The sequence below is a fragment of the Rhodamnia argentea genome, chromosome 10 (assembly GCF_020921035.1).
Source record: "Rhodamnia argentea isolate NSW1041297 chromosome 10, ASM2092103v1, whole genome shotgun sequence".
In the NCBI taxonomy this organism is placed as follows: Eukaryota; Viridiplantae; Streptophyta; class Magnoliopsida; order Myrtales; family Myrtaceae; genus Rhodamnia; species Rhodamnia argentea.
In genome coordinates, this window is record NC_063159.1 from 2181122 (window position 1) to 2193716 (window position 12595).

Below are 12595 nucleotides of genomic sequence, written 5' to 3' on the forward strand. Positions count from 1 at the left end.
ACATTTAACAAGCAGATACATCTTTTTCGTCTCTAATTGTTAAGGGCACGCGCATGACTATGGAGTAGGATTTTTACTCCAAAAGTAATTTTGGAACAACATTCATTTGGTAATCAACTTCTAAAACATAAATCTGTTTAGTTAAGCAACTTAATTTTTCTATTTCCAGAGCATTTTTTTCTCCAAAAGTAATTTTTTAGCCACTTGAAGAATTAAAAAAAAGGGGATAAATGCATTGAAAGTCCTAAAATTTGTCACCAAAGTGCAATCCAATCCTAAAACTTTTAAAAAGTGTAATCAAGTCCTAAAATTATCATGAAAGTGCAATTGAGTCTTAAAACTTTTAAAAAGTGCAATCAAATCCTAAAACTTGTCAAATTGGTATAATCAAATCCTTCCATTGATTGTAGTTTTGAAAGTTTTATGGTTCTATTACACTTTGGTAGCAAGTTTTAGGATTTGATTACACTTTTTGAAAGTTTTAGGACTCAATTGCTCTTTAACGACAAGTTTTAGAACTTGATTGTACTTTTTGAAAGTTTTAGGACTCAATTGCACTTTGGTGTGACAAGTTTTAGGACTTCTAGTGCTCTTATAAAAAAAATGCATTTCTATCTAGAAACAGAAAAATTAACTTATGCTTAGAAGTAGAAGTTAGATTTCTAAAGCAGAAGTGTTGACATGCGGCCAAGTTGTCCACGATAATTGAATCTAGAGGTCAAGCCCGCTTTTCTTTTTAATCGATAACTCGGTTGTAGTCTTGCATTTACGCTATAGATAAGTCCCTTAGGGGAGATACAACAAGAAATAAACAGATGTAACATCAATTCTTTTCATGTGTACCTTCTTCTAAATTCAACTCCATAAAAGTTTCAATCAAAGAAAAATTTACTTGAATGATCGGAGCAGCGTGACGTGCCTTTGAAAGAAGTCGATGCATCAAATTAGTAAATTAAATTACATTTATCTAAATGCCGGGACAAATTGGTACAAGTCATATGATATAGAGCGATGCAACTTACCTAAAGATTGAGCTCAAATTTACGAAAGTAAGAGCGATGTGAAATAAAAAGTGGGTAGAGATGATGAAATGTTTCACATGGCTTGACAATGAGTTTATATGCTCTTTATATGCATGTGATTTCTCTTCAACTTAGGTTAGATATTATGGGTGGGCAAATTGAACCGGACCGGCCTCGAACCGGACCGGACCGAGCGGGTTGGTCCGATCCTTAAGAGGGGTGGTCCGGTCCCCGATCCCAATAAATGGGATCGGTGATCGAGTGGTCCGGTCCTCTATTCTAAGTGGATGAGACCCGCCCGGACCGCCTGCACCGGACCACCCATAATATATATAATTATTTATATATATAGATATATACAATTAAAAAAATGAAACTTTCATTTGTTTTCAATGTTCATTTCTTAAGCCATTTCCATTGTTAAGCAGTACATTCTTGAAACTCGAATAGCCCATCAATGTTATGAATGCGGTATATCCTATTTATTATGGTCTTTTCTAGTACATTGTGTGGTGAATATACGTTGGTATGTTCTTTTTAGAAAGAAATGAGTCAATCAATTTATTTAATATAGTGGTAGCAATTTCTTACTGTTCATACGTTTTGGTTGTTCATTTCAATGAGTAATCCCGTATTTTGTTTCTATACACTACTTGGATGTGGAATCCGTTTAGTGAACAACATCACTATTAGTATGTGTTTGCCAGCTAGGTTTTTTCGATTATGTCCTTATATATCTTTATTGTGTCGGTGGTTAGACGAATGTCATTATTAAGCCTACCATTATGTGAAGACACGCCTTTATTATGAAGGTGAGCAAACCGGACCAACATGTTTTTTTATTCAACCGGGAATATTGATTGTAAATTAACATATAGCGGAAGCATAATGTATTTCAAGGGTTAGATTTTAGCGGTTCCATCGGGCCGGGACCGGGACCGGACTGTCTGTCCCGATCCGGTCCTTGGTCCCGAAAATTTGGGGACCAGGACTACCGGTCCGGTCCCCGGTTCCATATCGAACCGGACCTGATCCGGACCATGCACACCCTATTAGATATTAAACAGGGTGTCGGAATTAGGTTCTATCTCTTTCCATTGCATCCACCGTATATAACAAATCCTACCAAAATTTGACAAGGAGAGAGATTATCGTAGTAAGAATTTTCCAAAAAGATGATGTTAAGTAGACATGGCCATTCGGAACCGGGGGCTTGGAACCAGCCCGTTGCCTGGGTCCACGGTTCCAACCCGGAATCGGAATGGGCCTTCAAGGGCCGGTTCCGGTTTCACAATTGTCGGAATAGGCGCGGAATCGGGGGTTCCGGGTCGATTCCGACCCTTTAAAAAAAATAAAAAATAAAGAGGGGGGGGAGAGCAAAAGCACAACGGCCAAATTAGCCCCCCTCCCCCAAATTTTTTTTTAAAGTTAAATAATCCTCCCCTTCTCTATAAATGTCTATCCTCTCCTTTTCATTTTTCTCACAAATTCTCTCAACCATTCTCTTAAATTCTCTCAATTCTCTCAAATTCTCTTAATTCGCTCAATTCTCTCAATCGGATTTCCAATCATTTCTCTCAAAAATGGCAAGTGGAAGCAGAAATACTAGAAAGGCTAAGATGGTGATGGGAGATTCTGAGTATCCTATTCTTGGATATGATCCTCGTGAGTATATATATTGGGAAGACGACGACGATAATATTAACGTTGTTCCTATTCCGAACGTCGAGCACGTCCCAACACAAGAAAGTATTCATCATCTTATTGGTATCGAAGAAACGTCGACGGCAAATGAGCCGGAACGAAGGGGCCCAGAGAGTACATCCGATTGGTGGCTGCATTTCGATAAGGTATATGATGAAAGCGTAGATAAATATAATATAAATTGTAAATATTGTTCGCAAACATACAAATTTACTAAAGGAGATGGTTATGGAACATTCCGTCGACATCCGACGAAAAAACATCCAACCCGAGCGGGGATCGACACTAGGCAACAATAAATTTTCGGGTACACCAATTATAATACTCATCCTTTATTTCGTTACATCGATGCACTTTATAAACAAACATTAGTTGAATATGTTGCCTTTGACCATGTTCCGTTTACTATTGATGAAAATTTTAATTTGAAATATTTGATAAATACTGCGTTGGTTCCGCAAGTACCAACTATTCCGAAAACTACTCTTAAACGTGAACTTTTGCATCTTTATAAAAAAAAAATTTGGCAATTTTTTTGCGAAATTCAATAGACGTGTGCATTTAGGTAGCGATATTTGGAGTGATCCTTAGCAAATTCATTCTTATATGGGTGTCACATGTTATTGGATAGGTGACGACTGGACCATTCAAAAAAGACTTATTGCATTTCGAGTTTTTGATGAAAAGCATTCAGCTCATAATATTTATAGAATAATTAGGCAAGTTTTAGAAGAATATAATTTGATAAATAAAGTATTTTTGGTTTTGATAATGCTGCCGCAAATACCGCTTCCATTCCCGATTTAGAAAATATTTATAAACCCTCTTTTGGCGGACAATTTTTTCACATTAGAAGTACTTGCCATGTTTTAAATTTATGTCTACAAAATGATTTACGAACTCTTGAGACTTCTCTCGCCCCAATAAATGGTGCAATTAAATTTTTATAGAGTTGTGTCCATTTTCCGAAAGCATGGGGAAAATTTTGTAAACAATATGGGAGCAGAGCAAAAAAATTTCCGAAAGATATTTCGACTCGTTATAATTCTACTTATGAGTTGTTTCGTCAAACTTTTGATTATAAAGATTTATTATGTATATTTATTTCATAAAATATTCTCGAAATTACTTTACTTCCGCAATATTGGGACGTTTGCAAAAACAAAAAAAAAAAAATAGAATTTTTGAAAATTTTTAATGATGCTACTAATACTTTATCTGGTATTTATTATCCTACTACGCATTTAGTTTTAATAGAGTGTGTTAATATTGGTGGTGTTTTTAGTGAATATGAAAAAGATACTGAATTAGCTCGGACTATTTTAGTAATGTAAGAAAAATGGTTGCATTATTATTTTAAAATTCCTCTTGTCTATTTAATTGGTATTGTTTTTGGTCTATGTATTAAATTAGATGATTTACTAGATTATCTGAATGTGTATTATTATGATTGTTTATATTTGGAAGATACAATAAATATTTCAAATATACAAGGAGATGTTAAAAAATCTAAAGTAGTATTATATGAAGAATTTTGTAGTAGATATGGTTTAAGTTATCGTGGATCTTTACAATCTACTGCCTCATGAAACGAAGCTGGTGGTTCACTTAGTAGATGGTACAATATGCTCAAGAGTAGATAAAAAAAATAAAAAATAAAAAGGGCAATAGGTAGTATTTCTGAATTATAAAAATATTTAACCACTCAATTTGAGTTTCGTGATGCCGAACACAATACTGATTTCCAAATCCTGGAGTGGTGGAAGAGTCACTCAATCGATTACCCAGTTTTCGCCCTCATTGTTCGCCGGATATTAGCAACTCCTTCTTCAACAATTGTAATTGAACAAACATTTAGTGCTGGAGGATTAGTTTTGGATTTTCGGCGTTCAAAATTAAGTCCGGAGTCCGTGGAAGCTCAAGCTTGTGTTGACGATTGGACGAATGCTAGATTTCGACACCAAGAGTTGGATCGAGAACACGAATTCTTTAGTGAGGATTATAGAGATACCACCACCACGGGTACCATAACGGGTAGCGACGATTGACGATGAGGTAAATTGGGGTTATCAAAGGCAAAAGAACTACATATGCTTTGATTATTCTATTCCCAAGAAGATATGTAGGTGCTTAATGATAATTCATTAAGTTCAAACCCATTCCTTATCTCTCTCTTTTTTCCTCAAATTTTATTATAATGTACAATTTGATGATAATTTATAATTTATTATGTTTATTTCATTATTTATTATTTTAAAAATTAATTTTAAAAAACAGAATCGGAACCTTAACCGGCAATTTCGAGGAACCAGCCACGTATAATGTGAAGATTATTACTTTAATGGGCAGCAATAGCCAATAATATTGAAGCAATTAATATAATAAAGAGAAATGATGATGTGACGGTGTTTAATCTACGGTAAGAATAACAGTCTATTTTGGGCCTCAAAAAACAAAAAACAAATAATTAAAGATTATTGTGGGGTCCACTTTTTCAAGAATTTGCGAATCATAATATGTTGTTACTCTCATAGTCATCTAAAACTGTTATGTTAGCAAATAAACCGGTAAGGAATAAGGAGATAATTAATTAGAGATAAAATAATTAATTTTCCTTTTTGGTGATATGGTACTTGATATTCAAATTAGATTCTACTTTTGACTAGTAATATAGATTAACTTGATTTTTTCTTTTGTGATAAAAGAGGCAAAATCCAACTTAAATCCTAACATAAGTGGCCCAATTCCTTAGAAAAAGCCAACATTACATGTAGTTCCAATTCTGCTCCGAATTTTTTTTTTTTTAAGAAAAACTCTCAATATGCTGTTACTTTCATAGTCATCTAAAACTGTTATGTTAGCGAATAAACCGGTAAGGAATAAGGAGATAATTAATTAGAGATAAAATAATTAATTTTCCTTTTTGGTGATATGGTACTTGATATTCAAATTAGATTCTACTTTGACTAGTAATATAGATTAACTTGATTTTTTCTTTTGTGATAAAAGAGGCAAAATCCAACTTAAAATCCTAACATAAGTGGCCCAATTCCTTAGAAAAAGCCAACATTAGATGTAGTCCCAATTCTGCTCCGATTTTTTTTTTTTTTTGTTTAAGAAAAACTCTCAATAGGTTCGATCCTAAATCTGCTCCGAACTTTTTGTTTTTTTTTTTTGTCTTAGAACTCAGATCTGTCTCGAATTTTATTTAGTCTAAACAATTACCAACTTTTAATCCATCCTCAAATATATCCCCATAATCCATTCTCAACTTGACGTTGCATGTCTACTCCGACAACAAATTCTCAACAGTAAGGTGACATGAAAAATTGTCCCGAAAAATGAAACCATCCAATGATATGAAAATTAGATATGACTAATGGTGATTTTTGGACAGAGGACTAATCAAGACATTTTTAGGACTAGAATAAAAATTAACGACTTTTTGTTAGATAAAAAAAGTTCGGGATATATTGGGACTAAGCTTAAAATTGAGGGATTTTTTAAAACAAAGAAAAGTTCAGAGCAGATTTGAACTGGGCCTAAAGTTTGGTTTTTTTTTTCTAGGCAAAAGAAGTTCGATATAGAATTAAAGTTAGAGGACTTTTTGGGGAATGAGGCCAACGTAAGTAGGTCCAACTTCATCATTTAATAGAGCTGAATTTAAATTCTAGCAGGAAGAAGAAGAAAGAAAGAACTGAACGTAATAGATTAAATATGTTAAGTAACTAATTAATAAATACAAATGGTTTTTCTTTTAATTAAAAAAAAAGACAGATGGTTCTTTTTTTTTTTTCCTGGTCGAGGAAAAAAAAATTGTTTGGAAGTAGGCAATTTTGTTTTCGATCCCGATTCTTAACGCGTCTAAGCGACTTCATCGAGACGGAGACACGGACAGAGCGAGACAAGTCTACGCAGCCCGAAGAGCAAGGAAACAATCCGGACCGTCCATATTCGGCGCCGGTTCCACGGCCAGTAGGATTCGAGCTACCGAACATTCTGGAAGCTCTCTTTCCAGACCCTATACAAGCTTCGCTACTCTCTGCCTTCCTCTACCTCTCCCTTTCCCTCGTTTAGAAACCCTAGCTTCAAGCTTCAAGCTTGTGCCTTCTTCGATAGCCTCCTTCCGTTCAAGCGTCCTTCTTCGTCGACACAACCTTAAGCCAGAGAGAGAGAGAGACCCCAATGGCGGGTAAAGGTGAGGGTCCAGCCATCGGAATCGACCTCGGGACGACCTACTCCTGCGTCGGGGTGTGGCAGCATGACCGCGTCGAGATCATCGCCAACGACCAGGGGAACCGGACGACGCCGTCGTACGTCGGGTTCACCGACACCGAGCGCCTCATCGGCGACGCCGCCAAGAACCAGGTCGCGATGAACCCGACGAACACTGTTTTCGGTAAGATCTGTGTTCTAGGCCCTGGTTATATGTATTGTTATTGGTTCACTAGAGTGGTTTTGTTCGATCAAGGCTCCTTTCAAAGATGGGTGGATCTATGGGTTTTTTCAGCCTTTACTTGGACCCAGTGCATGTTTGTTTTCCTTGGTAGATCTCGATGTTTATGACGGGCGGGGTTGTGTTTAATAGTTCTCGTTGCCATTTTTCTCCGTCATCTTCTGTAGATCTGATGGATCACTGTATATTCTTTCCAGACTTGGCTTGTCTGTGGTCTTAGATCCACAGTTGTTTTTTTTGTTCTTTTGTGTCGCTCGCAAGTTGACTTTTTGCTTCGTGGATTATCATGCTGGCGAATCGCTATTTGTTACTGAATGTCGTTCAAAATTGGTTTTTCATATTTTGGGGTGTAGCCTAAAAGTTGCAAGCACGCGTAACTCGCCTGATGTAGAATTGAGATTAAAGTACGGTGTAGGAAGAATGGTTGCAATTACTCATGCTTTATGTACATGTACCGTATATACTGTCTGCCATCTGTAATGGGACGACTTGGTTGCGCTGTGATATTGGAGTTTACCGTTTCAGAACAATTTCGTAGGAGGGTAATCGGTTCAAGCCTTTGCTCTAAAGAAGAATTGCCTTGGTATACTTCCAGACGGGTCCGCGCTTTGGTCGACTTTAATATAATGTATTGGGTCTTGATGTTTCAACCTTTTCTACACAAGAATGGGTTGGTGCCTGTGAAAAGTAAATTATTAGTTTCACAATAATAGTTTGCTTTAGAAAGCTTGGTTTCATAGATGGGAATACTATGTGTTTTATGGAATTCTGCTGTGTGTATTTTGTTGCTTGGGTGATTTACGCTTGCCTTTCCATTGCAGATGCCAAGAGATTGATTGGCCGAAGATTCAGTGATGCCTCTGTGCAGAGTGATATTAAATTATGGCCATTCAAGGTCATTCCTGGTCCTGGTGACAAGCCCATGATTGGGGTCAACTACAAGGGTGAGGAGAAGCTGTTTGCTGCTGAGGAGATCTCTTCCATGGTCCTCATTAAGATGCGTGAGATTGCTGAGGCTTATCTTGGATCTACCGTGAAGAACGCGGTGGTCACTGTCCCAGCCTACTTCAATGACTCCCAGCGTCAGGCCACGAAGGATGCTGGTGTCATCGCAGGTCTAAATGTGATGCGCATCATTAATGAGCCCACTGCTGCTGCTATTGCTTATGGTCTCGACAAGAAAGCAACCAGTGTCGGCGAGAAGAACGTCTTGATCTTCGACCTCGGTGGTGGCACGTTCGATGTCTCTCTCCTCACCATTGAGGAGGGTATCTTTGAGGTGAAGGCCACTGCTGGTGATACCCACCTTGGTGGAGAGGACTTTGACAACAGAATGGTCAACCATTTTGTCCAAGAGTTCAAGAGGAAGCACAAGAAGGATATCACCGGCAACCCTAGAGCCCTCCGGAGGTTGAGGACATCTTGTGAAAGGGCCAAGAGAACACTCTCATCCACTGCCCAGACCACCATTGAAATTGATTCCTTGTATGAGGGTGTTGATTTCTACTCAACCATCACCCGTGCCAGATTTGAGGAACTCAACATGGACCTTTTCAGGAAGTGTATGGAGCCGGTTGAGAAGTGTTTGAGGGATGCCAAGATGGATAAGAGTTCTGTCCACGATGTTGTTCTTGTTGGAGGTTCAACTAGGATACCCAAGGTTCAGCAGCTTCTGCAGGATTTCTTCAATGGCAAGGAACTTTGCAAGAGCATTAACCCAGATGAGGCCGTTGCCTACGGTGCTGCTGTTCAAGCTGCCATCTTGAGCGGTGAGGGAAATGAGAAAGTGCAGGATCTCTTGCTGTTGGATGTCACCCCACTCTCCCTTGGTCTCGAGACTGCCGGTGGTGTCATGACTGTGCTGATCCCAAGGAACACCACCATCCCCACAAAGAAGGAGCAAGTTTTCTCTACCTACTCAGACAACCAACCTGGTGTGCTCATCCAGGTCTATGAAGGTGAGAGAACGAGGACCAGGGACAACAACCTGTTGGGTAAATTCGAGCTGTCAGGCATTCCCCCGGCTCCTAGGGGTGTCCCTCAAATTACGGTGTGCTTCGACATTGATGCCAATGGTATCTTGAATGTGTCTGCTGAGGACAAGACCACTGGTCAAAAGAACAAGATCACCATTACCAATGACAAGGGAAGGCTATCCAAGGATGAGATCGAGAAGATGGTTCAAGAGGCAGAGAAGTACAAGTCCGAGGACGAAGAGCACAAGAAGAAGGTTGAGGCCAAGAACGCCTTGGAGAATTATTCCTACAACATGAGGAACACCATCAAGGACGAGAAGATTGGTGCCAAGCTCCCACCTGCTGATAAGAAGAAGATTGAGGACGCCATCGAGCAGGCCATCCAATGGCTGGACAGCAACCAGCTGGCCGAGGCTGATGAGTTTGAGGACAAGATGAAGGAGTTGGAGAGCATCTGCAATCCCATCATCGCCAAGATGTACCAAGGTGCTGGTGCTGATATGGGCGCGGGAATGGACGAAGATGGTCCTGCTGCCGGAGGAAGCGGAGCTGGTCCAAAGATTGAGGAGGTCGACTAGTTATTTTCCCATGGCTATCTCTTATCTACTGTCATTTTTTTTTGCCTCCGCTTTTCTGTTTATTTGCAAACTACTCCCATTTTGGCTTTGGGCCTTTTGAAGTGTTTTATTCCCAAAGCAAATAGGGTCCTATTTACTTCTCTGCGTGTCGGATGTTCATCTTCATGCTAGGATCTTTTGTGCTATCGTTGTTGCGAAAGTTTTGAATCACTATCTCCTCCTCCCAAGATGGAACCTTAACTACTCTCGGTTTTGTCATCACCGTTTAGATGAAAATGCCCGAACCAATTGCAGATCTTGGCGTTTGGTGGTTTAATATACAGTCTCTCGCTTATATGTTTGGAAGCAAACGACGCTTTCAAAAACTCAAAATAAATGATTTTTGCAGAAATGTCTAAATGTTTTTTTTAATCAGAAGAAATGTATCGTTACACCTAGTACGAGAATGTTTTTTTAACATTTTTTTCACTACACAATTTGTCATGTCTCACTTCTAATTATAACTATAAATTTATGTTGTTGCTCTCATATTACTTTCCATTCACAAACCGTATAGTTAACATAATTATCAACTAATCAGCAAATACTACACAAGGGAAGAGGGTTCCCCATTTTTTAGTTAACCGATTCCCCGTGTTTTTTTTTTTTCCTTAAATAACTTTTATCCCATTTCATGTACATTTTCTGGGGACATAAATGTAAAGTTGAAGGTTCATGAAGACCACGAATGTATTGCTATTTCATTACTTCCGTCTCTCTTTTCATTCTTTCCATTTTAATTTCTTTTTGCTAAATCCATATTTTGCGCGGCTCATGTATGTTTTAAAATTTGAAAATTGAATAAGGATCTTTAAGTTTTTGATATTTAATTAGCAAACACATGTAATTTTGAAAATCCTCGTTAATTTGAACAGGTTCAAGAAATCATCCCTCGATGTAAAGGGACCGCGGTTATTCGATCGCTTACACTTACATATACAAAGGATAGGGCAAATGGAGAAAGTTGGAGGAAGTAGTATAATTGCAAATTTTAGCGCAACAAGTATTAAAATCCATATTAATTCATACTTTTTCATAATTTGTAAGACGAGTGTCAAATTAAATGAAAAAGAACTGTTACGTTTTGAAAATAACAAAAAAAACTGTTGTATCCGTGACTATCTAAACCACGTTTTCGTGAAAAATCATATTTTATCTTCAATAATAAAAAACAAATATTTTTATACAAAACGTGATGAAATGGCCTCTTAATTTAACAACAAAAGTGAAATTGCACAAAAACGGGTGTGCTTATCCACCATCACCGACGATTTGACAAATCACATATCAGATTCAAACAGCAATCCCCACCAAGAAGAAAAAGAAGAAGAGAGAGCAAGCAAATCAACAACTTTTTCGACCACAAAATAAAAAATAAAAAAAATTAAAAACTACAACTTTTAATTTGCCTTTTCTTTCTCTTTATTTTTTTTAAGAATAAATATTTAATTTTCAAAGTCTCCCGCAGCCTCAGTGGAATCCACTCGTCAAATGGACAAGGCAACACCACAAATCTCTGGAAAGGGCCACAAAAAACAAGAAAAAAAAAAAGCGAGGAAAACAAGACGAGAGAAAGAGAGAGCAGACAAGGACAACCCACGACGCAAATCCGAGCCCCTGCCTTCTGGGACAGCATCATCGTTCACAGTCACCAGACGCCTTCCTTGACTCGCTCACCTATGATCACGACTCGCCTGCTGACTCAGTCCCTATGGTGAGAGACAGTCAAATGATTCGGGAGGTTTTGTCAACGTTTCCCAGATCAGGTTGGCAGAAACCTGGAAAGAACAGGAGTGGTCACTGTGTAATCGTGAAATGCGCGTGTCTTCTGGTGCTTTTCGGCCATTACATCATACCGTCTTGCGTTGGAGGCAGCCCCCATTTTGGACCAGGACTTGGAAAAACATCAACACGACCGTGATTGACCCGTTTCATGATAGGCTGAGATCGATAAGTAATGTGAAAGTGTACGTGCTAGATACGTGACAGCAGAAATGGGCTTTTTAGACATCTTAGCAAAAATGTTGCCACGCGCCTTCAGAATATGGACAATCTCTCTCCCGGCTCGGCCAACCCAGTACGGATTACCTATCATGCTTTGTGCATTGTTAATGGGGAGCTGGAAAGATTACCACAGCAACGTTGGGAGAGAGGGACTTCACGAGCCCCAGAGTCCGTCTATGGAGTGAGTGTGTACGTGCCATGCTCACTGCTCAGGCAGCAAAACCAAATCCAACCAACAAGATCAATCAAAGAAAGAAATGGAGTCCATCAAAAACTAAATTGTTGAAGATGGGACGGAGGATGGACAAACAAACTCGGGCTCTTTGAAAATCAACGAAGAAGTTCCATGTAGGGAGAGGGAAGAATCTGGTTCTCAGGCGAGTTGGACCAACGAAAAGATCCCATACCCCCTTAATAGGAATCACAGCGACTATCCGGGCGGAGCTGGGAGATGCAGAGTAAGGAACAACGTTACAGAACATCTAAAACCAATCCGGTTACCTAGTACTCGTTCAACTAGCCCTATGCCTGCTAAATTTTGCTGGAAGAACATGCAGCAGTGGTTTAAGTTACAGAGCAAAAAAGCGACAGAATGAACGGACTATTACAATGAGATTACCTGCGAGCGGCTACAACAGATTCGGGACTAAAATCCCACTTCCGTTTGGTACGGAAGACCGACAACTTCACGGAGAAAGGCGATTCAAGCATGTTCTTCCTTCGGAACCATATCACATCCCGAGGAAAGCGATTAACCAGATATAACACATCCAAACCAACTAGATCTATAAAGCATAAATTCATTAAGCAGCCAAG

At 38.8% G+C, this 12595-nt stretch overlaps 1 protein-coding gene across 1 annotated transcript; it reads left to right on the top strand.

Moving 5' to 3' along the window:
* The first annotated feature begins 6755 nt into the window (after window positions 1-6755).
* Window positions 6756-9919, top strand: LOC115739852 (heat shock cognate 70 kDa protein 2). Its single transcript, XM_030673139.2, has 3 exons — window positions 6756-6829; window positions 6862-7125; window positions 8004-9919. The coding sequence occupies exons 2-3, from the start codon at window positions 6912-6914 to the stop codon at window positions 9734-9736; spliced, it is 1947 nt and encodes a 648-aa protein (XP_030528999.1). The 5' UTR covers window positions 6756-6829; window positions 6862-6911; the 3' UTR covers window positions 9737-9919.
* The last annotated feature ends 2676 nt before the right edge of the window (window positions 9920-12595 follow it).